Source organism: Mustela lutreola, chromosome 8 (genome assembly GCF_030435805.1).
Source record: "Mustela lutreola isolate mMusLut2 chromosome 8, mMusLut2.pri, whole genome shotgun sequence".
In the NCBI taxonomy this organism is placed as follows: Eukaryota; Metazoa; Chordata; class Mammalia; order Carnivora; family Mustelidae; genus Mustela; species Mustela lutreola.
Genome location: NC_081297.1, coordinates 42,911,574 through 42,938,900, shown reverse-complemented (window position 1 = coordinate 42,938,900; position 27,327 = coordinate 42,911,574). Strand labels below are relative to the sequence as shown.

Sequence of the window (27,327 nt, the reverse complement as noted above, 5' to 3'; positions counted from 1 at the left end):
GGGGATAAAATGATCTGTCCTATATTCAGGGCAGAGATCAATAGTGTGGTGAAACATGAGCGAGCTTTCTCAAGGCACTAACGTGTCAGGAGGGAGGGATGGAAGGGAACCCAGAGGCATCGACATTCTGTTCCACATCTGCTTCTGTTCCCCACCAAGAGCAGCGGGAGGAGGCACGCCCTAGTCCCAGCTCCCAGAGCACAGGGCTGCGGATTACCTGCTCCCTCTGCCGATCGGAGATTGAACACAAAGCTGCCCGCAGGCTGCTCCGCGGCCTGGCGGTACCACAGGGGGAAGCCGTCCAGAGTGAACACACTGGCCTCATCCTCAGGAGTCAGGAACTTTCTGCAAAGACAGAGTTGGTACCTCTTCACAGATCTGGGAACACGCTTGTCCCTTTCTCTTTTTTCCACACAGGGTCATCGTGGCTGGGCCAAGAAGAGAGATTCATCTCTGCTTTAGTAGAGTTGCAGGTAGAAAATATTGGCCACCACACTGATTCTACCCCAGATGATGTTCCCCAGCAATTCGTGCCTTTTCCAGATTCAAATGTTGTTGCACCTGATGGCATGTTAGTAGCTAGAAGAGGTAGAGCGCCTGTATTGTGAAAGGGGACTTTTTTGGTTAAATAAAAACTCCTTTGCCGGCAGGGTGTGTTTCTTTTGGATATACCCTAATTTCTTTCTGTCTGGCTAATTGGCATGTCTGAATGGGGAAATTGCATGGTGAATTCTATCACTGCACTAATAGAAGGGCATAAATTCCCCCCAAATGGTTACTTCAAAAGTCATTGCCTCTAGGGTTTAGAATGTATGATGAGTTATCTTTTTCTTGAGCAGCTTTACCTTGCTAATTATGGTTTTGCATTGCCTGAACACACAGCAGCCAGCAGAAGGGAGTGCTGGTCCAGAAGCAGAGTGGGAGGCAGGGAGAAGCTGGTTTGTGGATTAAAAAAAGACACTGTGGATAACCCACAAGGTGGTTAATTGAAGTTTGATTTTAAGAGTGGTCCACTTACGTATTCCAGAAGCTACCTGTCTTGTTGCACAGTTCCTGAGCTCGCCAGTCATGCCATGGTCTAGGTGAAGGGAGCCCTCTGGAGTTGTGGGGCCCCTGGGTGGCCATTCATGGTGGCTGCTTTTGTGACCCAGGAGGGTCTCTCTTTATTAAGATCTCTCTCTTCCATTCTTCGAAGCCTTTCAGAGGGTGCAGGGGACTGCCAAGGACGCTTTACCCCCTTCATACTGCCCGGTGTGGTTCACCCTGTCCCACTTTGGCCAGACAATGACATGGGTATGCAATTTTCTGAGTGGGGGTGGAAATTTAAGGGGAGGAGGAGGTATGAGTGGGGGGCCAGCTGGGTAGTGACTGTGGGGAGGTCAGTTCCCCAGGCTGTTCAAGGCCTTTGGGTGAATCTAAAATTTACCACCAGATTTGGTCCACTGAGTTATTTGCTGTATCTCTAAGTGGACCATGGTAAGGGCTAGAGAGGCAGAGGGCTCTCTTCTCTTCACCTCTCTGGGAGTAAGGGGATATGGGGAGAGGGAAAAGCAACTTGATTTTTTCTCCTAGAACGCCTTGGCTTTTTAGCAAGTGTGGTTCTGTCAAAGTCCTGGAAGAAGCTCCTAGATGGCTGGGTGTACTTGGATTCAGTGAGAGAAGCAGGGAGTGGGTGAGGGGCAAGGACCATGGGGTGCTCCCTTGGCCATTCTCTTCCAAAGACCTGCTGACTTCTGACTATTTGAGTCTCCTGGTTTGCAAGCGGCTGGTTGCTCTGCTCTCCCAACCCCCACCTGGCCTCCTTCTCTGGCTCCTATTCTCCCTTTGCTGCAGTACTTGGTGGGGAGGACACCCGGCCAGCTGGTCTCCCAGAATCCAGGCTTTGCTGGGAGCAGGGTCTCTCAGATTCAACACTATTGACATTTTGGGCTACACAATGGTTGTGAGGGGATTTAACACCATCCCTGGTCTCAGCCCACTAGATGCTCACAGCAAACCCCCATCCCCGAGCTGTGACAACAAAAAATGTCTGCACACATTGACAAATGTCCCTGGGGTGGGGTTGGGGGAAAATCACCCTCAGTTGAGAATTGCTGGCTTAGGGGATATGTAAGTTGTCAGTAAAGGAGGGGACACTGATAAATGATTTTGCTTGTCACATACAGACTGTCCCAAGGGGGAAAACAACTTCTGGGTTTCCTCTTGTGGAAGTGATTAACCCTTCTAACATTAGTGTCCCAGCCACTTTCTTGCCTGACTGGGCCATTGTCCCTCCTCTCCCGGGGACAACTCCAGGATGCATATAATCCTGATGAAGAGTTACTTTTCTGACTCTTTTAATTTACAAACCATCACCTTCCACACTCTGTGCTCTCCTGGCCTCTGAGAGTCTGCCTGCCCACATGCCGCAGGAACACGCTGGAGGGATCCCTCTCCCGGGGTGCCCAGCATGACTTACTTGTCTGAGACCTTCTCGGAGCCCACAAACAAGGTGCTTCTGAGGAGGCCGGCGCGGGTGCCCAGGAAGGCCATGTCCACCACTTGCTCCGACTCACTGTGAGGCAGACGGAGCAGATGTCATTACCAGGCACTACAGCAACAGGTCTAGGAAAGGGGGCACTGCGAGGCCGGGGAAGACCTGCAGGTCTCTGCTAGTGCCTGGCTTGATCTTCCTGGGGAGGGGGTCGGGGGGCAGGCAGAATGGGTGCTCAGAGGGTTACACACACACACAGACACACATACACTGCCATCCACTGTGAGCATCATTTTATTATATCTGGTAGACCCGGCTCCCTTGGGCAGCACCTCCCCTTGTTAATGTGTTCCCTGGGCCTATGCCTTTCTGTCTTTTTTTTTTTTTTTTTGGTTCCTAATTTGTCCATGCAGGTTTTAGGGGAGTTGGCTCTGAAAGACAGGAGGAATTCAGGAAAAGAGATGTTGTTTTGTGACCTCAGGAATAGGAACTTTTTATGACTGACACAGGACACTTCACGGTTTTAAAACCGTTTTCACATGTTTACCTTATTTTTAAAATGGAAAAGGAGGAGGAGCAGACACGGTCTTCACCCACCCATGTGAACCCAGTAGACTTTATAACCTCGCCAGCAGTATTGGAGAAAGAAAATCCATTAGCTAGCTGGAGTGTAACTAATATTTCTCATGGTCCCAAAGCCATATTTCCACGATGATGGCACCAGTGTGGGAGTCATCACTACTACTACTACTTCTTCTTCTCCTCCTCCCCCTCCTCCCCCGCTCCTTCTTCTTCTTTTTAAAGACTTCAGGTTTTTTGAGATAAAATTGACATAAAATTGTAAGATTTTTAAGTGTTCATTATGATTATTTGATATATGTGTACACTGTGAAAGGGTTCCTCCCATCTAGTTAAATAACACGTCCATTATATGAGGTATTTATCTTTTTTTGGAGGTTGAGAATATTTAAGTTATACTCACAGCTAATTTCAATTATATAATACAATGTTATCAATTACAGTCACCACGTTTTATTAGACCCTCAAATCTTCTTCCTCTTGTAGCTGAAAGACTGTGCTGACCTGTCTTCTCCCAGCAGCCCACAGCAATCACTCTCCTCTCTCTGTTTCTATGAGTTTGACTTTTAAAATTTTTCTTCTTTTCTAGATTCTACATATAGGTGATGCCATGTAGTATTTGTCTTTCCCTGTCTGGCTTGTCTCTCTTAGCATAATGCCCTCCAGGCTCATCTAGGTTGTCACAAACGGCAGGATTTCCTTCCTCGTGGCTGAATAATATTTCATTGCATATATATATGTAATATATTACATTCTCTATTATATCTATATATCTATATGACATCCTCTTTGTCCATTCCTCCATTGATGACATGTTGTTTCCATATCTTGGCTATTGTAAATCATGCTGCAATGAACACAGGTGTGTAAATATCTCTTTAAGATAATGGTTTCATTTCCTGTGGATAAATAAAGAGAAATGAGATCGTTGGACCATATGGTAGTTCTCTTTTGAACTTTTTGAGGAAGCTCCAAACTATTATTCATAGTGACCAATTCACATTCCCACCAACAGTGCACAGGGTTCCCTTTTCTCCACATCCTCACCAATACTTGCTGTCTCTTGTCTTTTGGGTAACATTCTAACACGTGAGGTGATGCCTCGCTGTGTTTTTCGTTTGTGTTTCCCTGGTGATTACTGATGCTGAGAACTTTTTCATGCATCTGTTGGGCATTTGTAGGTTTCCTCTAAAAGCTTAAAAATATCTTTTCAGCTCTTCTGCCCTTTTAAAAAAATCAGATCGTTTTGTTGCCCTTGAGTTCTGTGAGGTTTTTTGTTTGTTTGTTTTTAACATATTTTGGATATTAGCTTCTTATTAGATATGATTTGCAAATTTCTTCTCCCATTTTGTAGGTTGCCTTTTCATTTTATTCTTTTTCTTGCTTAATTGCTGTGGCTAGGACTTCCGCTATTATGTGGAATATCAGTGGTGAGAACAGACATCCTTACTTTGTTCCTGATCTTAGAGGAAGAATGTTCACCTTTTCATTGTTTTCACCATAGAATATGACATCAGCTGTGGGCTTGTTATGTGTGGTTTTTATTTAATTATTTCTAACTTTATTAATATTCTTGCCCCTCACCCAATTTCCTACAGGTTATTACCCAATTTCTCGCAGTACCTAGATCAGTGGGTAGAAGGTAGAGTGTAGAAGGTAGGCAATGCCCAAAGCATTGCCAAGGGGAAGTTTTTTTTTTTTTTTTAATCAAGGCTCAGCTGTGTGGGTATTGGGGATTCCCTACTGGGATTCTGTGAAGAAGGCTGTACCATGTGACATTCAAATGATGACACCTGGAGCTGGATTAAAGCACTTGATCTACAGTCTGGAAAACCACAGAGGAACGGATCTGGAAATGCAGACAGGGCCTGCCTGCCCCCCTCTGATGTTGTAGAAACAAGAATTTCTGGGTTTGGGACCTAATGACTTTCTCTAAAAAGTTTCCTGAGGCAATTAAAAAATATATTAGAGAGAGAGAGAATGAGCAGGAGAGTCTTAAGCAAACTGCACTGAGCACAGAACCGGATGCAGGACTCAATCTCACAACGCTGAGATCACCACCTGAGCCAAAACCAAGAGTTGGACACTTACCCAACTGCACCACCCAGGCACCTCTGATGCAATTCTTAATTCAAAAGTAGTAGAGAATAGTCTAATGAGATTCCTGTACCCATCGGTCAGCAGCAACAATTACCAGTCCATGCCAATCTTGTTTCATCTACAGCGTCCCCCAGCCTCTCAACTAGATTATTTTGAAGCAAATCTCAGATATCATTTCATTGGTGAATATTTTAATTTCTATCATTAAAATATAAGGAATAAAAAAATCCTTTATTCTTGCCATTATCACACCCAAACCCACCCCTCCATTCCTTAGTTGCATCAGATAATCCAGGAATCCAAAATCCTTTTTTTAGCTTATTTGGATTAGAATCTGACTAGGGTCCACAAGTTCATGTGTCTCTTTTCTTTCCTCTCTCTCTCTCTCTCTCATCTATCTAGATCTAGATAATAGAAATTTATATTTATTGAACTATAATCTACTTGCCATACAGTTCATCCATTTAAGAGGTATAATTGAATGGTTTTTAGTATGTTTACAGAGTTGTGTGGCCATCACCAGTCAATTTTAGAACATTTTCATCATCCCCAGAAGGAACCCACACCTATTAGCAGTCATCTTTAGTCACTTTCAGCCTTTCTGTCTCCTCTCTCTGTCCCTTCTCTTTCCCTTGCAATTTATTCGCTGAAGTAGGTCATTTGTTCCGTAGTGTTTCTGCATTCTGGGTTTAGCAGATCATGATGTTGTGGTGTTAATCAGCATGCTCTCTTGTCCCCTGTATTTCTTACAAGCTAGCAGTTAGACCTACTGGCTTGATAGAGGTTTGAGTTATTATAGGCAGTGTGTTCTTGGTCATGAGGCACATACTATCTGATTGACTAGAGGTGGCCAAATAGGGATATTCCTTAATTTCTTCCTTATTTTATTTGTATCTGAAATACTCGAATAAAGATAAACTTCTCCTCATCAATATTTGGCTATCCTGAGATGCAAACTTGGTATAGGAGAGCCAGGATAAATAATTGAATCTCTGTTTGTTCACCAGTTTTTAGAATAATGAGTTTGTTTCTTAACATTTTCTGAAGATGACTAAAAAGCTTTTTCCCCCCCTCTTCAGTACCATTATGAACACAGGATTTAAACACATTAAACATGTTTTAATCCACTGAAGTTATCATACTTTTGTTACTCTAATTGTCCCCCCTTTGACCAGTGAAAGCCACTTCAGTTTGATTCTGGGGTCCCTCTAGCACAATGTAGTGATAGTCTTTAGTAACTTCTTCTGGATATGACAAGATGCTCCTGGCTCATGTTTTACAGTTCTGCCCTTGTCCTGAAATCAGACATTTCTCCAAGGGTTGCTGACTCATTTTAATGAGGACTTCTTAATATGCACATTGAAAGTCCACAGTCCAGAGCTGGGGTGCTCACTGAGGCATGGACAGGGCCAGGGTATCCTTGTTCCTCAGGGAAAACACATCACAAATTCATTGATATTTCCAATTCATATTCAGCAGCACATCTTAATTTCTTTGATCTAAAACATTTGCATCTCTTTTTTCATTTGCTGAAAACCTTGGCTCCTAATGACATTAACATAATACTATTTGCTCTATTCATCTATATAGTTTGAGAATAATTGTGCCAATATTATTTCTAGCAATGTGGTTACTGAACACGGTTTAAGATTTTATTTGTTTGTTGTTTATGGTTCTGTGTTTTCAAGTCTTTTGAAAGGATTTACATTGTTATGTCATGAGCTTGATACATAACTATGTTTATTTGTTTCATTTGCCTTCAAAGTTTTAGAGCTTATTTAAGAAAATCTAATCTTGTTTTATAATGATATAAAGCATTTACATGGTTCCAAAGTCAAATATGTAAAATAAAGCATGTTCATAAGCCTGTCTCTGTCTCTATCCCTGTTCTTTCACTCTGCATAAAGTAATCTTTTTTTGTTCTCTTGTTTATTGTTTCATTAAAAAATATAGGTGCGCATATGTATACACATACATGCATCTATGCTTTTATATGTGTAAGTAACTATGAAAATATATTTGCTTCTCCTCTTTTTAAATAAATAGTGGGGGTATTATATATACTTTTCTCCATTGGTAAGACCATTTCACTGCAGTATGTAGATTTGTCCTTTTTTACAGTTACATAGTATTCAATTATATGATTTATTTAAGGAGGCTCCTACTGATGGCTTTAGGTTATTTCTATCTTTCACTATTATAAATGGAGCTCTAACAAAAAGCTCATGTATGTAACTTTTCCTATTTTTTGTAGTATATCTTAAGGATACTTTCCTAGAATCGTATTGCTGAGTCAGAGTGTAAATGGGTATGTAATTTATTAGATATTATCAAACTGTCCTCCATAGGCTTTGAAACATTTTGTATACCCACTGACAATATACACAAGCCTGATTCCCCACAGCCTTGCCAGCCTGACTGGCAACAAACTTAGATGTTATCAATCTGATGAGTGACAGTTTTAATTTAATTTAATTAAAAATTTGGTACAGTTTTAATTTACACTCCTTTTATTATGAACTAGAAATATATTTAAGGACTATTTGTATGTATTCTCTGAACTGTCCATATTTCTGGTCCTTTTTCCTTCAAAGTGATTGGGTTTTTTACTTCTGTATTTTTTAAGTTCTTCGATAATGTAGGGATAGTAAGCTTTTATTTGTTATATAAGTTGCAAACATTTTTCTGGTTTGTCATTTCTGTTTTCACTTTGCTCATGTTTTTATTTTTGCCAAATAAATATTTTTATGCTGTTAAATTTGTCAGTCATTCTTTTATTGCTTCTGAATTTTGAGTCATCGTTGGGAAAGGTTTCCTAATTCCTAGATTTTAGAGCAATTGGCTTATTTATTTTTTTTTTTTAGTAATTATATGGTTTCATTTTTTTTTTTTTTACATTTAAATCTCTGAGTCATTTGGACTTTATCCAGGTGTATGGTGTAAGGGAATAATACAATTTTATCATTCTCCATATGGCTCTCAAACCACGTACTAAAGAGTCCATTTTCCCCTGGTCTGACATATCTTTCCATATGCATTTAGAAGAATTTCTGGATTTTGTATTCTGTCCTCTTGTCTGCCTTTCTATTCGTGTGTTAATACTATACTTTCTAAATTACAGAGATTTTTGCCATATGTTTTAATATGTTGGTAGGACTAAACTTGCTTTGTTGCTTTTCTTTTTCAGAGATTTTTTGACTATTCTTTCAAGTAAATGTTATAATCCATTTATCTGGATCCAGAAAAATACTGATGATATTTTTATTGGGATTACATTAAATTTATAAATTGACTTACAGAGGATTAATGTCTTTGTGATGCTGGTTCTTCCTACCCCAAGACACTGAATATCTCCTCATTTGTTCAAGACAACTTTTATGTCTTCCAGGAGTATATTATAATTCTTCTTGTGTACATTTTAGGACATATTTTATTGTTTATACCTAGGAGTTTCATTACATTTTATTTTTTGTCCTCTTGAATATTTTCACATGACATTTTTAAATCTAGTTTTTTGTTTGCATAGATAAAGGATCTTAATTTTTGAATGTTCATATTATATCCTGCTACTTCACTAAATTCTCTTAGTGTTCATGGTAGTTTTCCTATAAATTCTTTTGGAGCTTCAAGATATATAATCTTATGACCTTCTTAAACAGAGATAATTTACTTTACCTTTTCCACTTCTCACTGCTTCTATGTGCATTCTCTTGTCTGGCTGCCCTGATACCTTCTGACCTTGTTAAGCAGTAGTAGGGGTAGGGCCTGTCTTAGTCCTATCTTTAGCTGAGAGAGGCTCTAGCCCCATGCAGATGTTGACTTTCAGGCTTAGGTCAATTTTTTTTTGAAGATTTTTAAGTAATCTCTACACCCAACATGGGGCTCAAACTTACAACCCTGAGATCAAGAGTTGTATGCTCTACCAACTGAGCTAGCCAGGCATGCTGGTCAATTTTAATTTTATTGATTAGTTTTTTAAAACATGCATGGATGTTACTTCTTGTTCAAATATCTTTTCTGCATTGATATTATTGATAGGGCATTATATTACCAATATGCCATTTTATATTAATTCTCCAGGCCTTCTTTTCTTTTCTCTTTTTTTTTTTTCTTCTTCTTCTTCTTCTTTTTTTAAAAGATTTTATTTATTTATTTGACAGAGATCACAAGTAGGGAGAGAAGCAGGCAGAGAGAGAGAGAGGAGGAAGCAGGGTCCCTGCCGAGCAGAGAGCCCGATGAGGGACTCGATCCCAGGACCTGGGATCCTGAACTGAGTCGAAGGCAGAGACTTAACTCACTGAGCCACCCAGGCGCCCATCCAGGCTTTCTTTTCTAATATACACCTGGGTTAAGAATATTTTTTCTTCAGTGTTTCTCAACTTTAAAAATGTCTCTGGCTAATCTCAAAACTTGGAAAGATGAAGATCATGCCCCTTCTCTCCAAACCAGTGATCCAATTCCCTAGACCCCAGAACCAGGCTGCCAGGTTTTGATTCCAGCTTTGCCACTTGGGAGGCATACGACCTTGGGCAAGTTGCTTATCTCACTCTGCCTTGGTTTCCTCATCTGTAAAATGGGGATAACGATAGTATCTATATAGCAAGGTGGTTATGAGGCTCACTGGGTTAATATACACCAAATACTCAGAACTTTGCTTGGCCTGTTATATTCTTTTTTTGTTCTCTAGTTTAATTTAATTTTGTAGAGATAATACATTCACATGGCTCAAAATTGTACCAAAAATTTATACAGTGAAAAGTGTCCCTTCCATCCCTATTTCACTTACCCATTTTTCTACTGAGAAGCAACCAATGAGAACTCTTTCCTACTTGGTCTTTCAAAGATAGTCTATCTGTACATGCACATGTACAGACATACTGTCTTGTCTCCATTTTATAGAAATGGCATCACAATGTGCCCAGCTTTTTGTGTCTTGCTTTTTTAAATAGGTGGTTGTTTCATATAAAATGCTATTGTTTTCAGTAGGTTAGCATTAATTAACTTGAGTGTCTTGGGGAGGTTTGACATCTTCATGACGTTAATGTTAAATCTTCCTCTTCAGGAACAAGGTGGAGTCCACTGTATTCTTGACCTCATTAGTTTTTTACCTTCCCAACATTCATGTGCGTGCATACACACACACAAGCCATTTATTTCTTCTTTCTACCTGTCCATTAAATATGACAGCACTAGGTAAACATCAGCAAAGGGAGTGAGGAAATCTAAGGCACTAGGAAAGACCAAGGCCAAGTCTGTACTTCATAGTGTCTTGAGCGTACTTGCTGGAAATGAGGTCCTGATCTACTCAAACCACTTTTACCAGGGCACTTGGTGAAGGGGCTCCCACAGCTACAGCCCAGCCTCAGAGAGGTGTTCCTGGAATGGGGCTACTGCAGTGTGGGTGGGGGATCTGGACCTAGGCCCGGGAGACATACACTTGGTATTTTTCCAGAGGGGAGAGCAGCAGCATGTGTGGGGTGTGGATGCCTTGCCAAGTCCCTGTTTTACTGGGGCCATGTGAAGGTAGCTCTCACTCTCCCAACGTCTTCCCACCCTCATCATATTCTTCTTGGACCCAGTTGTCTCCTGAGCTGCCAGCCACCTAGTGGGAGGGACCCTGACTCAGCCAAGGGAATCCTGGGAGCTGGGGGTGCTTCCCCTCTCAGAATCCTTGCCCAGCCCTGGACATACTCAGAGGCGTTGAGAGCCAGCGCTGTCCAGTAGGCCTCCATGGGGGCGGTCACCACCGCGTCGAGCAGTACCTCCCGCACAAGCTCCTCGTCGCCTGGGGGCAAAATAAGAGACCAAACAACTTATTTCCTCCACGATGGTGAACACAGCTCATCTGCCCTTACGAGGAATTCTGACCTCAGGGGATGAGATGTGCGTCACAAGTCCATGTCTGGGACTCATAGAACCATCTATATGAGCTAGAGGAAGTCATGTTGCTTCTCTCAGCCTTCACATATTCAATCCCAAACAATACGTGAGTATGTCTAAGTGGTTTCTAATGCTCTTCCCAGTTCTGGTATTCTGTGAGGTTAGAACTCCCCCACACCTGTGACATTATCCCTTGTCCTGACCCGGCCCCTTCTCTTCTCTGCTGCCATCCCTCTGCAACTTGGTCATCTCCCTCCCAGCAGGGAGGGCCTTTTTGCCAGGTCTGTGAGTTTGAAATTGCCTCAGAGCCTCCATGCATGCTGTTCCTTGGTCTGGATGCTTCTCCCCTACTCTTTGCATGGGTGGTTCTTTTCCCTCTCTCCTTTTTAAAAAAAGTACTTACTTTTATTGAGGTGAAATCTACTTAACAAAATCCACCAATTTAAAGCATACACATCAGTGGCATTAAGTCCACTGACAATGATTGCAGCCGTCACCTCTGCCTGTGTCCACATTTTTATCACCCTCAAAGCCGATCCTGTGCCTGTGAAGGCAATGAGCAGCTCTTTTTCATCCTCCACGTGAGTAACAGGGTCTGACAGAGTCAGGCACAATAAGGGACCCCACACAGAGTCCTATTCATGGTACTTACCACAGTTTGGAATCCCTACATCTACACACATGCTTGCTTCTTTATGGTGTGGTTTCTCCACCAGATTACGAGCTCCCTGCAAGTAAGGGCCTCACCCATTTGGGCCATCTCTGTCGCTTCAGTGCCCACACCAGGCCTGGCCCAGAGTACGTGCTCAGTACAGATTTACTGATGGAGTGAATGCATGAATGCACAAATAAGTTGGGCCAGCATGGGACGCAAAGTCTTCTTTGGGGGTGATACTTATACGTCAGCAGGACCACTTCTCTTCCGAAGAGGAAGAAGAGGGACCCTACTGAGGATGTGGCTGATTTCACCAGTTGCTTCTGTGTTGGGAAATTTAAGGTTAGCCTGAGAACGAGGCCCTGGAAAACACAGGCCACAGGCTACAAGACACCATCTGCTAGAAGACTCTCCTTTGCTAAGATGAGGACTTTGGGGGTACAGAGCATCAGTTACTGGCTTGGGGGCCCTCTGCTGGGTGGTGGTAGGGACAGATCTATGGGCAGGCTGAAGCCCTTACACTGTGTGTCTCTCTAGAGCACTCCCAGTGCCAGGATGAAAGACATTCAAAGGGATCTGGGTCCCTGACATGGGGATACACCCATGCTGTCACAGTGCTAGGAGCACAGACAACCTCTTGACGCCAAAGTGAAAATCTCCCTGTTCTCTTTAAGTCATGGGTGAGTCTGTGGGATAAGGCTGCTTGGCAGTGAGTAAATTTCTCGGTGGCTCAGCCATGAAAAAGAGTGAAATCTTTCCATTTGCAACAACATGGATGGATCTAGAGAGTATAATGCTAAGTGAAATAAGTCAAAGAAAGACAAACACCATATGATTTCACTCACAGGTGCAATTTATGAAACCCAACAAACAAACAAAGAAAAAAGAGACAGACCCAAACAAGACAAAACAAAATAAAAACAACAGACTCCTAACTACAGAGAACAAACCGATGGTTACCAGAGGGGAGGTGGGTGGCAGGATGGGGGAAGCAGGTGACAGGGACTAAGAGGGTGCTTATCGTGATGAGTGCCATGTAATGAATAGAATTGCCGAATCACTGTGCTGTACACTTGAGATGAATAGAACACTGTATATTAATTACGCTTGAATAAAAAAAGGTTGATAATGATAATTAATGCAATAAAACATCAGTAATTCAGCACTTAAAAAAAACACATCAAGACCTTACACATCGAGGTTAGTGTATTTTTCTTCTGATCTCACTTTAAATTTGCTTATATAATTTTTGATAAGTATCATACTAAAACTTGTATGTAGTTAAATTTTTGAAAGAAAAGAAAGGAAAGGAGAAAAGAGAAAAAAAAGAAAATCTTCCGTGGGTGGGGCTGGCACTTACACTCGAGATCTGGGTCCTCCCCTGTCAGGAAGCGGACCACGGCCTCCAGCTGGCTGAGCTTCCGGTGGTCAGGGTCAATATCTGTGATGCAATAGATCCTGGAGCCCAGGAGAGTCAATGTCACCTCAGGAAAATTCCACCTTCTTCCCTCCCATTCTCTCTTCCTCCCGTACAGCGACTTTCCCACTTACCAGTCACTGGCCAGGGCCAGATCTGGGTGAAGCAAGTCGTGCAGGCCTGAAATCAAAGCTCACACTCAGTATGATGCTTGGTCGATGTGGTAAGGGTATGCGTCTCATTTGCTTACGAACAACTGCCAGGAAGCTTCTCTGGGGAAGGGCTGGGTTTTATTCTTCCTTATTCTTAGTCCCTCAATCCCTCAGGGAGGGACTCAACCGCTATGCTGGTGGTGGGTTTGTACAGATAATGCCTTTGTCCACGTTGCTCCTGCTTCCTGAAATGCTTTTTCTTCCCATTGCCTCATGTCCAAATCTCACCTATTAGGTTCTCTCTGAAAGGAGATAATACTTGGAAACCCGTGATTTTTGGCTTTAATGGTTTCATTGTACCCAACTGAGCTGAATGGCCCATTGAAAGGAGAGCCAGAGATGGGCCATGTGCGTTTTGTGTAATCTCTGTAGCCTCATGCTACCCCTCCACCAGCCGTGTGCTCGTTATGCGTTTGTGGATTGAATAAGTGAAGAACAAAGGCCCTACAGAGCACCTACTCAGTCCTCAAGAAGGTGGCGTGGATGTCCAGGGAGTTTGGTCATTTTGGGGACAGTGGGAGACCGAGAAGGAGAGACGTCCAACATCACGGATGTTGTTGTGAAAGAGCAAATGCAGGGATCCGGATCACATGGGAGCACGGGGCTGGGCGCAAGGGTCTGCCAGGGACAGCTCCCAGAAAAGCGACATCTATATTGGGACGTGAAGAGTGGGTCCAAACTTAGATGGGATGAGAGGGTGGGCCCTGGAGAGGAGAGCTTTTCAAGGGAGAGCACAGCACATGGGAAGACCTTGAAGCTTAGTGCACGGAGAAATGACTCCCCCCACCTCCAAAATTCAGAAGGCCACTGAAGGTCCTTTAGCAGTGACACAATGTGATCTGGCATTTCTAAATAGGTTCCTCTGGCAGAGATTTACAGGAAGGGAGAGGTGGGAGACCAGTTGGAGGCTGCTGTGACCGTTCAGGGGAGAGGTGACAATGACGGGTGGCAGAGAGACGGACGGATGAGACGCACTCAAGAGATGGTGAGGGAAGAATGGACAGAATTTGACCATTAGAACTGTGACCCCACTGTCTCAAGACTTCCTGAGACATCCCTGAGCCCTGGGTATTGGTTTTGTGCTCTCAAGGTTCTCAGGCAGCTGGAAGTCAAGAGCACGCTGGGTTAGGGAGGGCGGGGCCCTTCTCTCCCATCCTCCCCCCGACCCGGGTTTCTCACAGCCCCTCTCAGTTCATGTCTTGTAAGCTCCCTGTTATGGGTTGAGCTGTGTCCTCCGAAAAGATATGTTGAAGTATGAACCCCAGTCTTTGTGAATGTGACTCTATTTGAAAATGGGGTCTCGGCACATGTAGTCAAGTGAAAATGAAGCTGTTAGGGTGGGCTCCGACCCGGGATGCGTGGTGTCCTCTATAAGGCTAAATTAGAGACCCACAGAGGGAGAAACCCTGTGATGAGGACAAAGGCTGCAAGTCAAGGAATGCCTGGGGCTTCCAGGAGCTAGCGAGGCCAGGAAGGATCCTGCCCCGGAGGGGTCAGAGTGGGCAGATTTCCAGAACTGTGAGAGAATTCATTTCTGGTTTTTAAGCCCACCAGTTTGCAGTGCTTTGGTGTGGCCGTCCTAGCCAGCTTCTGTTCTTCCCCACCTCCTCTGTCATGCCCTCTGACAGGTGAAGTCCAGTTTTGTCCAGAGAAACACCTCCCCTCGAGGCCTTCCTGCTCTGGTCCAGCAAAGCTTTCCACGAGGGCTAGTCCTAGGCTGAGTTGAGTTTGACAAATGACCCACAGATCCTGCACAACCTGCAGATCCCCTCCTGGCTAGGCAGCCCCGCTCTGAGAGTCGCTCTCAAGTCCCGGACCTGGGAGCCTTCCGCTCTGCGCCGGGTTGGCCCTGCTCAGTGCCCAGGGAGAATCTGCATTTCCCTCTACGCTGCCCATCAGTACTTGCCACAGACCCACCATCTTCCACAGATGTGTTCCCCAGGAGGATGTATTCTCCGTGGCCCCGGGACAGCACCACTCCCAGGCTGTGGGGAGAACAGAGAACGAGCATGTTCAGTGACAGCAAGAGCCAAGGGGCACCCGGCCCACCTCCCTCCTTACAGTCACTTGAGGTTTGTGAGCTTTCTGCCCCGACAAGTGGCCTGCAGGACAAGATTTTGCCCTTGGCTTTGCAGGTTGTCCCCTCTAGAACTGTTCTATTCTTTTCATTGGCCTTTCTTCCTGAGAAGGACCCTGTACGTTCTCTAGGACAGGAGCCCCCTTGGCTCCCATTTTAGTCAAGTCATCCCAGAGCTTTCAGGGACCTCCTGAATTGTGAGAGGTTTCTGTATCCCACGGGGTCCCACAAACAGGAAAGCCCTTTCCTGCCTGGTGAATCCCACAATGCCGTCCTCTCTATCCTGGTAGAACACTGCTTTTAATATCTGCTGAACATCTGAATCACTTGGGGAGCTCTAAAAGATACTAGTGCTGGGGCCCCACCCCAGAAACTCTGAGTCTACTCGTTTGGGGCATTGGCAACTTTGCAAAACTCCTCAGGTATCCTAATGAGCAGTCTAGGCTGAGCAGGAGAGAAATGAGAAATGAGGCGATTCAGAGATGCAGTCTACTTGTTTACTAACCTGTATAATTCCTCAAGTTGAATACGAGTTGGAAGGAACCCAAGACAATTTTGAATTCCATCTTTCATCTTACCATTGTTTACATTGCGTCGCTTTAAGATCCTCTGTCCTCACCAACCACAAAGAAAGAGCTACTATTTCCTTTTACAAGGGCCTCCTTCTACAGGCAAGAATCGAAGGCCAAGTGCAGTTGAGTACCTTAACTAAGGTCACACAGCCTGCTGGAGGTGGGCTTGGGACCCAGCCCAGGCAGTCTGGCTCCACCCTTGCACAGAAGGATTCACCCGCAGAGTGCGTCTAGATCTTGTTTCCTGCAGGCAAACCTGTTTTTTTTTTTTTTTTTTTCCTTTGGGTTACCACAAAAATTGCCAACTAAATCGAAATAAACTCATTACCCTGATGGGAGAGCTCTGCCCTGAGTGGTGGGTATTTACATTCCAACCACTGCTCCCCCTTCCACACAAAACGGGGGCCCCCCTCACCTGAAAGGTGTGTCACTGATGTCTGTGAAGAAGTAATCGTTGGTCAGGAAAAGAACTCTCTTCTACAAGAAAGAAGGAAAAAGGGTGTTTGCTGGGGAGAGGAATGCCTGATCACGACTCCCACCTCCTCATCGAATGCCTCTGTGCCTCTTCCCTCACCTCTGAACCCTCACCTCCAACTGCCAAGGACATGCCTTACCTTGTTGATGCCACAGGCAAGACTGTCCACCAGGCCCAGCAAGCTGCGGCCACGGGGGCTGCCTGACGAAGGGACAGCATGTGCTGTCCCAGAAAGTGGCTGCCAGCCACGTGCGGCTATCGCTTGAAACATGTGCCTGGGGCACTGAAGTTTTACGTTTTAGATAACTGAGTGAATATGCATTGAAATTTAGATAGCCAATGTGGCTAGTGGCTACTGTATCGGGCCATGCAGGATGGCATGGATAGCGACACTGGGGCTCACATGGGACGGGAGAGGAGACCGCCAGCTGGTGTATGACCCACCTACAACCTCCCCCTTTCTGGAATACAACCAAGGGGGAGGGGGCAGTGGTCCCTCCACGAAACCCCTTCTAGTGCCACATGCCCCTTTCACAGAGTCCTTTTCCTTGCAAAGCTGCCATATTTTGGGCTTCAGCTGAATTTGTGGAAGTGAGGGCATCAGAGAAGGCAGAGTGGGGGTTGGGCACCTGACGATGGGGACTGAAGGCCAGCTCGGCCACTTCCAGGCTGTGTGATCTCAGGTGAGTGACTTCACAGCTCTGAGCATTAGAGCGCTTGCTCGTAAGTCAGGACTGACAACAGCACCCGGCAGTGCCTAAGGTTGCTGTGAGGTTGTGAGTGTTTTTCACGGATGGGTGTGGGCCCAGGGAAGAGCCGGGTTTGCTCTGGGCTCTGAAGTTCTGTGGAAGGTCCTATCTGCTTATGCCACTGGGAAACCTGTGGGCTGTGGTTGCCTCCAGAGCTGTTCTTATTCCCTTCTCTTCTTCCTGGCTTCTCTTTCATTTTGGAAATGAGAGGAAGATGTCAGAAGGGGACAGAGCGGGAGTGGGGTGACACAGAAAGGTTTGTTTCTATAGGAAACCGGTTTTAGACTAAACCCGAAAGAACCGTTCTCCAGCTCTGGCCTCATCCCACGGGCTGCCCTCCTGCTTCCTCTGCCTCTGTCAGCTCCTCTCTGCAGTCTCCCTCCCTCCCAGCCGTCCTGGGCAGTCGGGATGGGAGCCAGCGGGACTGTGATGACCTTGGGAGCCCTGCCTTCCAAGGTGGGGATGGCTTGAGTGTCTAAACTGATGATCTCTTTAATTTTTCCTTTTTTTTTTTTTTCACTTATTAAAGAAAAAGGCAAAATTCATGGATCTTTAGTATGTTCTTCCAGTAGTTTTGATAAATGTGTACAGCCATGTAGTTACCTCCCCAATCAAGATATGGAGTGTTTGTCCCCAGGAAGTCTCTCTGCCTCCTTCCAGTCCAGCCCCACCCACCCTCCAAGGGTCAACTCTGTTCTGAATTCTATGGCCTTAGATTACGTTGGACTGTTCTCATGGTGTGTGCTTCTTTGGGTCTGGCTTCTTCTGCATAACATAATGTCTTTAAAATCCATCGGTGTTGCGTGTGTCCGCAGTGTGTTTCCTTCTGTTGCCTAGGGGTGCGCTGATGTGTGGGACACTAGCTTGCCTTTGCACTCTCCTATCGATCGGTCCCTTAAATTTTAGCAGAAGGTATGGAACGAAATCTGATTGCAGTTTGAGTTTGCATTTCCTTGATGACGGATGATGCATGTTTTCATGTGTATATCTTCGTTTGGGAAGGTTCTGCTCAAGTATTTTGCCCATTTTTTTATTGGGTTGTTAGTCTTTTTGTTAACAATCTGTAGGAGCTCTTTATGTATTCTGCACACAGTCTGGGCCTTACTTTTTCATTTTCTTAATGGTGTCTTTTAATAAGCAGAGCTTACTTCATTTGATGAGGTTCAGTATATTACATTTTATGTTTGGTGCTTTTAGCATTTTGTCTAAGAAATCTTTGGATAACTTCAGGTGGTAAAGATTTTCTATGTTTTCTTGTAGAAGACTTCCAGTTGTAGCTTTTACCCTGAAGACTAGGATCGATCTCCAATTAATTTTTCTATGTGGTGTGAGATATGGCTTACCATTTATTTTCTTCATACATTTTATACAGTAGGTTCAGCACCATTTGTTAAAAGGACTTTCCTCCCTCCATTGATCCGACAAGCTGTCTTTGTTGAAACTCAGTTGATAATATGAGAGTTTATTCCAAGATTCTCCATCCTTTTGTCTATTCTTGCATCACTACCCCCTGCTTGGCTGCTGTAGCTTTAGAGTCAACTTTGAAATCCTGTAGTACGAATCATCCAAATTTGTTCTTGTCTGGGCATTTTAGGTCCTTTGCAGTTGCATGTAAATTTTAGAATTACTTCCTCCTAAAGTCTGTTTACATTTTGATATGTGGGCACCTGGGTGGCTCAGTGGGTTAAGCCTTCAGCTCAGGTCATGGTCTCAGGGTCCTGGGATCGAGCCCCACATCAGGCTCTCTGCTCAGCAAGGACCCTGCTTCCTCTTCTCTCTCTGCCTGCCTTTCTGCCTACTTGTGATCTCTGTCTGTCAAATAAATAAATAAATAATCCTTGAAAAACCTCATTTAAATTTTGATATGGGATTATGTTGGTCTACACATTAGTTTAGAGAAAATGGATGGCATGGCAATATTGATAACAACTTGTAAACACGATTATATTTTTCTACTCATTTAATTTATTTTGACATTCTTTCTGCAATGTTATGTAGTTTTCAGTGCAGAGATCATTTATGACTTTGTTAAATTTATTCCTAAGTATTTTATGTTGTTTGAGGCTATTGAAATTGGAACTTAAAAATAATTTATTTCCAATCATTTTTTGACAATTAGAAATAAATAAATAAATAATACACTTTATTTTTATAGTATTGGACAATTGAAAATATATATGTATATATACATATATATGTTTATATATATTTATTTTATGTGTGTGTATGTGTGTATATATATATATATATAACATACAATTGATTTTTATAGTATTGACCTTGTGTTCTGTCAACTTGCTAAATTTACCTGTTAGTTGTATTGCAGATTCTTGGAATTTTCTACGTAAACCATCATCTCATCTGTAAATCCAGACAGTTTTTACCTCTTCCTAATTTTTGTGCCTTTTATTTTGTCTCCTTGCCTTATGGCAAGGATAGGTCCTGGCAGGGTCCAGTGCAAAGTTGAACAGAGGTGGTGAAAGCAGGCATCCTTCTCTTGTTCACATTTTTAGGGAGGAAGTATTTAATATTCCATTACTTAAAGTTAGCCTTTTCATAAATGCCTTTCATCAGATTGAAGAAATTTCCTTTTGTTTTCAGTTAAATTTTGTCAAACACTTTTTTAGCATCTATTGAGATGACCATATGGCGTTACTCTCTTACTCTGTTAATGTAATGAATTACATTGATTGACTTTTTTGAATGTCAGATTAGCCTTCCATTCTTGGGATAACCCCACCATGTGCTATTGTTGTCATGCATCTTTTACTTCTGTATATTATAAGCCCTGTATGTATGTTATACAAGGTCAAAATTTTTGTCTAACATAGATTTTTTTTTGAGCAATTAAAAAAATAAAGTCATATTAATATGCTCATTTACCATTTCCAGAGCCATTTGTTTCCTCATGTAGATCTGAATTTCCATCTGTGTCATTTTTCTTCAGCATGAAGGACTTCCATAAGCATTTCTTATAGTGCAGGTCTGACAGTGATAAACTCTGTTGTATTTTTTTTTTATAAGAAAATGTCTAAATACACATCTTGTTGGAAGGATATTTTCTCCATACATAGACTTTTGGGATGACAGTTTTTTCTTCCTTTGGCATTAAAATTTTTTATTTTATTGTTTTTGATGAGAAGTCAGCCATCATTCTATTATTGTTTCCCTCCAGCTTCTTTTAAGATTTTCTGGCGTAGGTGTATTATGGTGAGCTTAGCTGTGGCTTCTTTTTCTTTTTATCCTGCTTGAGGTTTGCTGAAATTTTTATATATGTTGGGTGATGTTTTTCACAATAGTCAGGATATTTGGGGCATTATTTTTTCAAATACTTTCTGTTCCATTCCTTCTGCCTTCTTCTGGGACTCCAAGGACATATGTCAGACTATAGATAACTGAGGGAGAATTTTTTTTCAAAAATTTTTTCAAAATTTTCTTTGTTCTTCAGAATGGATAATTTCTATTTATCTGTCTTCAAATTCACTGTCCCATTTTCCTCCAATCTGCTGATAAGCCATCCAGTGAAAATTTCATTTCAGATATTGTACTTGTCAGTTTTAGAATTTCCACTTGGTTCTTGTGGTGGTTTTATACTGTGTCAAATTAACAAAGGTGGAACTACATTTCCAGACTCACTTCCCTGTCTGGTTCCAAAATAGGCCTGCTCAAAGAGATTTTCATGAGGTTTATAAGGCAGAAGTGAAGCAGCACCATTTTACACGCTACAGGTAAGTCTAGCATATCAAGCACTTGCAACTTGCTCTGAGCTGTTGGCTCACCTTCTTGGCGTGGGGCAGCAGCCAGAATCAAAACTTCCCCAGCTGCCACTAGACCTCCTTCTTCAGTTTCCCTGAGATCAGAGCCTGGTGATTGTCTGGCTCCATGTGAAAGGCACTTGCTCTTTCTTGGAGATTACCCACACCATTGTGATAATTGTGATTGGAGGTAGTAAGAGACAGGTGTGGGTTTTAGCTGTCTTCAGGGTTCCTATTTTTCCTCATAGGTTTCAGTTTCTTCTTGTTTTCTTTTGCATTCCGTCCACCTTTCCTTTTAAACTGCTGACCCTACTGACCTATGATGACCTCACGCTCACCACTCAATGCAGAGACACCAGTCTCACAGACTTCTCTACCAGAAATGACAGTCTTGTAATGTTTAACTCCTGGAGTAAAGCCCTATATCCATATCACTTGTAGTGGACTTAGTTCTTTGATCAAACCCCAACCATTTCTCTGCTGAAATTCTCCATCTAGTCACTCATTCTGATCATCTTTTAACTTCTTGTGCATATTTATCACACCTGCTTTTAAATCCTTCTAATTCTGGTCATCTGTAGGTCAGTTTCTAAGACTTTTTTTTTCTCTTGACTATGTGTTACATTTTCCAGTTGCTTCAAGGGTCTGATAATTTTTATTGCACACTGGCTATTGCAAAGAATAGGCTGGAGATCTTTGTCTTCCTCTGGAGAATGTTGGTTTCTATTTTAATCAGTGGATAAATAATTGGCTGATCACCTTGAGCAAGTGGAGGCTTAGATTTACATTATTGTTAGGGTGGATCTGTTTTAACTTTGTCTTTAGGTCTAGAGTAGATCTCCTGGTCTTGGGACATTGTCTTTACTCCTAGAGTGTAGCATCTTCTGTGCTTTCAAAGAAATTCCTGAGCTATTTACCAAGCCTCTTCACGTTAGTGTGACTCCAACTCCAAACTACCTTCACTACCATCGATAGCAGTTGAAATCCTTGTTCTGATTTTCAGCTCTTCAACTGTTGCTTTCCACTGGGTACTTAATATTCTCCCCTGTGTATATGTAGTTTAAGGTCAGTCAAGAATTTAAGAGGAGTTTGTATACATATGTTAGGGCCAGCCCACCTGTGGATCCCTCATTTCTAGGATGCCTTCCTTCATGTTCAGACATTCTGAGAGCCCGAATTCTATTCTCTGATACTTCAAGGTGGTAATTATAACTTTCTTTTTGAATCGTAACTCTTTCATTTAAACAGACTGGGGCATGCCCTTCAGAAAAGAAAATCCCACAAAAATGAGTATTTTACCCAGTGTAGTTCTCTTGATTCAAAAGTTGAAACCTCTTCAACCCTTGTTTCTGCCTGCTTTTAGTCATTTTCATATGCCCTTAAATGTTTGTTTTTTATATTTAGTCTAAATTTATAGTTTTTATGTGCTGGAGGATTAGTCTATTGCAAACTATTCATAGTTTGCAATATGAGTACTGCATAACTGGAATCATAACTGCGAATCTTTAAAGGCTGAGGCAAAAGGAAGAGAGAAGGTATGGGGGTTTCGTTGAATCCCCATTAAACAGAAAGAGAGGACTGGAGAGGTTTGGAAGATGAGAGTGAAGAGGCATCAGAACAGTCTCCCCCTTTAATAGATTGCCTCCCTTTGCTGTAAAAAACAGTGTGTGAGTGAGTGAATGAGTGTGTGACAAAGAGAGAGAATTAAAAAGTGCCACAGAGCACTCTAATCTAATCCCTCTGAATCCAATGCATAGGGATTAGAAAGCACTAGAGGAACATGGGGCAAAGCTGCCCTAACTACCTGTGCCAGTTGCTGTGTGTGTGTGTGTGTATCATATGCCCAAGTTAGCAGGGCTAACTTGGAAGAACCTGAAAGCTAGTAAAGAAATCTCCCTCCCTCACTGCTAATTATTTGTTCTAAACTATCAAACAACATGAAAAGGATAAAAAGAGACTTGGATAAGATGCTCCAGGATATGGTGATTATCTGTTTTTTCTTTTAAGTGTGTCCCAGGACATTTGACCAGGATACTACTGGTGGGTTAGACATTATGACACCGTTTACTGGTTCACATTTTGGGAAAAACAGCCTGTATCCAAATGGCAAATAGGAGGCCTGCAGGCCAAAGCTGGACTCCTTACGAGTTTGAGATCCTTGATATCAGCCCATATAGTGTTTTTAATACTTTGGGAATTAAATGCATAACATTAAAAAATATGGATTCTTAGTTGTCTCTTTAGATGGCACATGTAACATTTCAGTTCCCAGCATCTGCAGTACCAGGACTTGTCTGTTTCTCTTACTCACATTTCTGAACATGGCACATGTAACATTTCAGTTCCCAGCATCTGCAGTACCAGGACTTGTCTGTTTCTCTTACTCACATTTCTGAACATGGCCTATCTGAATTGATCTATGGGAAGTAAGGATTCACGTTATATCCCCTAAAGAAAACAACAAAACAGGTCACCACCTTTCAGGATGGTAACAGATATTCCCACAATGCTTTAAGAAAGCATTCCTTTGGCTTAGGATTGTAGAGTGTTTCTACTGAGGCACAAGCTTGTGAGGTGAGACAGGCCATTGAACTGAGAGGGCTGGGGTAGACTGGCAGGCAAGAACACGACAGGACTGTCTGCAACTCTTTTTTTTTTTTTTAAAGATTTTATTTTTTTGTCAGAGACAGAGGGAGAGAGAGTGAGCGAGCACAGGCAGACAGAGAGGCAGGCAGAGGCAGAGGGAGAAGCAGGCTCCCTGCCGAGCAAGGAGCCCGATGTGGGACTCGATCCCAGGACCCTGGGATCATGACCTGAGCCGAAGGCAGCTGCTTAACCAACTGAGCCACCCAGGCATCCCTGTCTGCAACTCTTAAAAAGAGAAGACATGTAGGGAAGACAGAGCAATCGGCAAAGAACAAAATGTAGCAACACTGGGGAGGGTGGCATCATAATAGATCAGAGGAGTGAGAGGCTGGATACTGCTGCAGTGGTCTTACAGCTAAACATCCGACACTCACAGTGCAGGTGCAGCAGCTTCTGAGCATGGAAGTAAAGAGAGGAAAGATTAGAGAGTTGAGTTATGATATAATGAGGCAGAGGAAGAAGAAAAGACCATGAATTTTAAAGATGGAAATAGAATTCTAAAGAGACACTCTTGGGAAATCTTTGAGCTAGAGATTGAGTAGAGAATTCAGGGCCACTCCTACAGAAAAGCTTTATGCATTAGTGATTAAGAGTACGTGGTTTAGAATCAGACACATGTGGGCTTTGCAATTAATCATCTGGGTGACTGGGCAAGCTTTTAGTTTCTCTGAATTTCCTCATCTATGAAATGGGAGTTAGGATAGTACGTACTTCACAGAGCTGTGAATGTTGAGGAGATACTTACAAAGTGCTGAGTCCAGTTTCTAATAAACGTTAGCTACCGTTATTAGTAGTAGTAATAGTAATTATAGTAGTCATACCATGAACACCTATGTGCTATGAAATGCACATCTCCCTCATAATCGTGATCAGCATTACCCAAGAGCTTTTGTTAAATTACAGTTCAACCTTGGTGTTTTATTAGCAGCAACGAACACATTTCAAAGGGATGAGCAGTGCTCACTTCAGCAGCACATATACTAAAATATCAAAGGGATGAGCAGAAATTTGAGGAGAGGTTCAGACTGGATCTGGTTAGAACTCTCTCTTGGTGGCTCTGAGAAGCATGAAGGCAACATAAGAACACAGGGCACTGGGAGGAAAGGATGGAGGACACACAGTGCCTACTTCATAAGTTGGTCTGAATTACATATAGTATAGCCATACTTCAATCTGTCTGGAAGTTGCCTTCCGCCATGTGTATGTTAAAATTTTCACTATAGCTACCTTAAATGCTTTGGCAGGGCTGGGTTAGGGAAGAGCTCCCTTGTGCATTTATATGCAAGAGTCTGTTGGGATAAAAGTGGAACTGCATGGAAGAAACCTCTACTTTTTTTGGATAAGGGGAAGGAGCTTCTGTAACTTGTGGCCTGACATCACTGATGTTGCCCAGTTTGCCTAATGGAGGCCCTTCCCAGTCCAGAGCTTATAAAAAGCAGGCAGATGCCACATAAATCAGATACTGGTCCCAGGGAAATTCAGCCCATGTGTCTAAAGGGAGTGCAATGAATTGCTTTTCCTTTCCAATGCTTTCTTGTTTGGCTTCCATGGAGGTTTGTGTTTGTGGAAGAACTTGGGTCTAATTGTTGCAGACAGATGCCTGTGTTCTTTTAGCTGAGGCAGATGGGCAACAAGAGGAGGAGGTGGGGGTGGTTGTGAGGGAGGAGGTGACATTTGTAAATATGTCAAGGGACAATGCAAATTCAGCATAAATGCAGTGGAACCTTTTAAATGAGAAGATGAAATGATCTTTTATAAATGATGCACCAATCTGGGAAGATAGCAATGGCATCAGTGAAGGCACTGATTCTTGACCATCTGTAGTGACAGTGGATTATTTTTAACCTCTTCCCATATAACATGATTAACAAGAGTTGCTAACAATTTGCAAAATTAACTATCACTTTCCCTCCTTCCATTATAAACAAAAAAAGGGCCGCATAGCAGGCAGCAGTAGGAAGAAAGAAGAGTTGTAAATGCCTTGAGCTAACCTACTGCTCAGTAGTCTCAAAAGAACTGACCAGATCTTGGCCAAATGTATCTCTGGGGTTGATGCACACTATGATCTACTGTCTACACCAAACACTCAAGTCTTAAGCTCTAGTTCAGGTGCTCAAATCCCTTCTGACCACCCCAAACCTCAGTCAGTCGGGATGCTGCCTTCCTGGAACCAGACCCTGGTTCTTTCCTTTGAGCATCTTACCCCTTTGTCCAGTGGAACCTTCACGTCCATAGAGAGAGAACCTGTTTCCCCATTGATCATGGCTGTTCTGAGCTTCAAGAGGAAAGATAATGGTATTAGTCCCCTGGCTCACACTGGAGGGTAGAAGGCACTGAGCTTTATTGACCAGACTGCAGGTGATCCTTAGGAATATTTCCAGCTCTTCCCTCTTTCCTTTAAGCAGAATACCAGGAGGGAGTATCGACCTGATTCTAGCTAGTTTTATTTAGCTTATAATTCCAGATCTTCACCAAAATAATGCTCCCAAGTACTTTGATGTATGAGAGAACATGGTGTCATAATACTGAGACATAATTTCCTCTAGAATGAGTACTGACCACCCTCCCCAAATCAGACTGAAACACTACTGTAATTCAACCTCTGTGGCTTATAGACATGGCTCCTTCCACCTTAGCCCTCCCTGAGACTCAGGAAGATACTATTACGTTGTTATAGTTGTTGGAAGGATTGCCCATTACGGAAACTGCTTCTGGTTTGGGATTGGAAAGCCTCCCCTGAGAGGAAGAGAGTGGGCCCAGAGCTCATGGCCCCGCAGCTGGCTTCTGTGCTGGCTATGGAGCCACACTCGCTCCTCCTTCCTCTGCTTTCCCTACTCACGGTTTCTGCTTGGTCTTCCCACTCCACTTCAGAGAGATCCACGCTGTTGTAGTTTGGTTTGGGTTTCAGTTTCTTCCCCTCTCTGTACTGGAGTGGGCAGTTTGGGAAGAAAGATGTGAGGTGAAACACGAGGCCCTGCTCAACTTTCATCTCTTCTCTGAAGCCTTACAGATATTTTCATCAAATCAAAGAATCTCAGGGATTCCTGAAGGCTATCTGGGCCACCCTTCTGCCGGAGGCAACATTTCCCTTCCTAACATTTGTGACAGATCACCTCATGGACTCTGAGTATTTCCCATGGTGAGGAGCTCCCTAATAGTGAGTCAGCTTGTCGTAGTTGGGACAGCTCTAATCATTAGGAAGCTCTTCCCCATACAGAGCTCAAGTCTGCGCCCCCTGTTACTTTTACCCATTGGCCTTATTCTTTCCTTGGAGCTACACTGCACGTTTTCCACCTGATGGCTGTTGAGGTTTTTGAAGGTGTTTGTTATTCCTGACTACACCTCTCCAAGCTAAACGCTCACAGGTTGCAGATGCCTCAGCTCCCTCTGAATGGGCTCTACATTGTCAGTGTCACTCCCAGAATGGAGTGCCCAGGATGAACGTCAGTATTTCAGATGGGGTACTGACCACTGTGGTGTGTGCGTGCGACCTTCGTGGGCCACAATATCATATGGCTTTGCCTGCTACCTCTGATTCAGCTGGATTTCCCAGACAGCCAAAATGAAGTTCTCAGTCACTTAAGTGCCCTTGGCTTTCCTTGCATGGTACACTTTTAAACTACATCTTTTCAATACTATGCTTGAACATTGACTATTTTGCAGAGCTTTCCATGCATCCTAATATATTTATCTTGTTAGTTTCAGCCCATTGTTTAGAAGAGTACTTTCTGAATACG

The 27,327-nt window shown here is 43.1% G+C and overlaps 1 protein-coding gene across 1 annotated transcript in view; it reads right to left on the bottom strand.

The window, feature by feature from the left end:
* The window catches only part of CACNA2D4 (calcium voltage-gated channel auxiliary subunit alpha2delta 4), a 112,466-nt gene that overhangs the window by 43,657 nt on the left and 41,482 nt on the right, over positions 1 to 27,327 (bottom strand). Inside the window, exons 17-25 of the mRNA XM_059187456.1 lie at positions 26,430 to 26,516; positions 25,794 to 25,865; positions 16,381 to 16,442; positions 15,234 to 15,301; positions 13,239 to 13,284; positions 13,048 to 13,145; positions 10,844 to 10,937; positions 2,459 to 2,554; positions 218 to 345 (exon numbers count right to left, since the gene is read on the bottom strand). Of these exons, the coding sequence (XP_059043439.1) occupies positions 218 to 345; positions 2,459 to 2,554; positions 10,844 to 10,937; positions 13,048 to 13,145; positions 13,239 to 13,284; positions 15,234 to 15,301; positions 16,381 to 16,442; positions 25,794 to 25,865; positions 26,430 to 26,516 (751 nt within the window). The remainder of the gene's footprint in view (positions 1 to 217; positions 346 to 2,458; positions 2,555 to 10,843; positions 10,938 to 13,047; positions 13,146 to 13,238; positions 13,285 to 15,233; positions 15,302 to 16,380; positions 16,443 to 25,793; positions 25,866 to 26,429; positions 26,517 to 27,327) is intronic.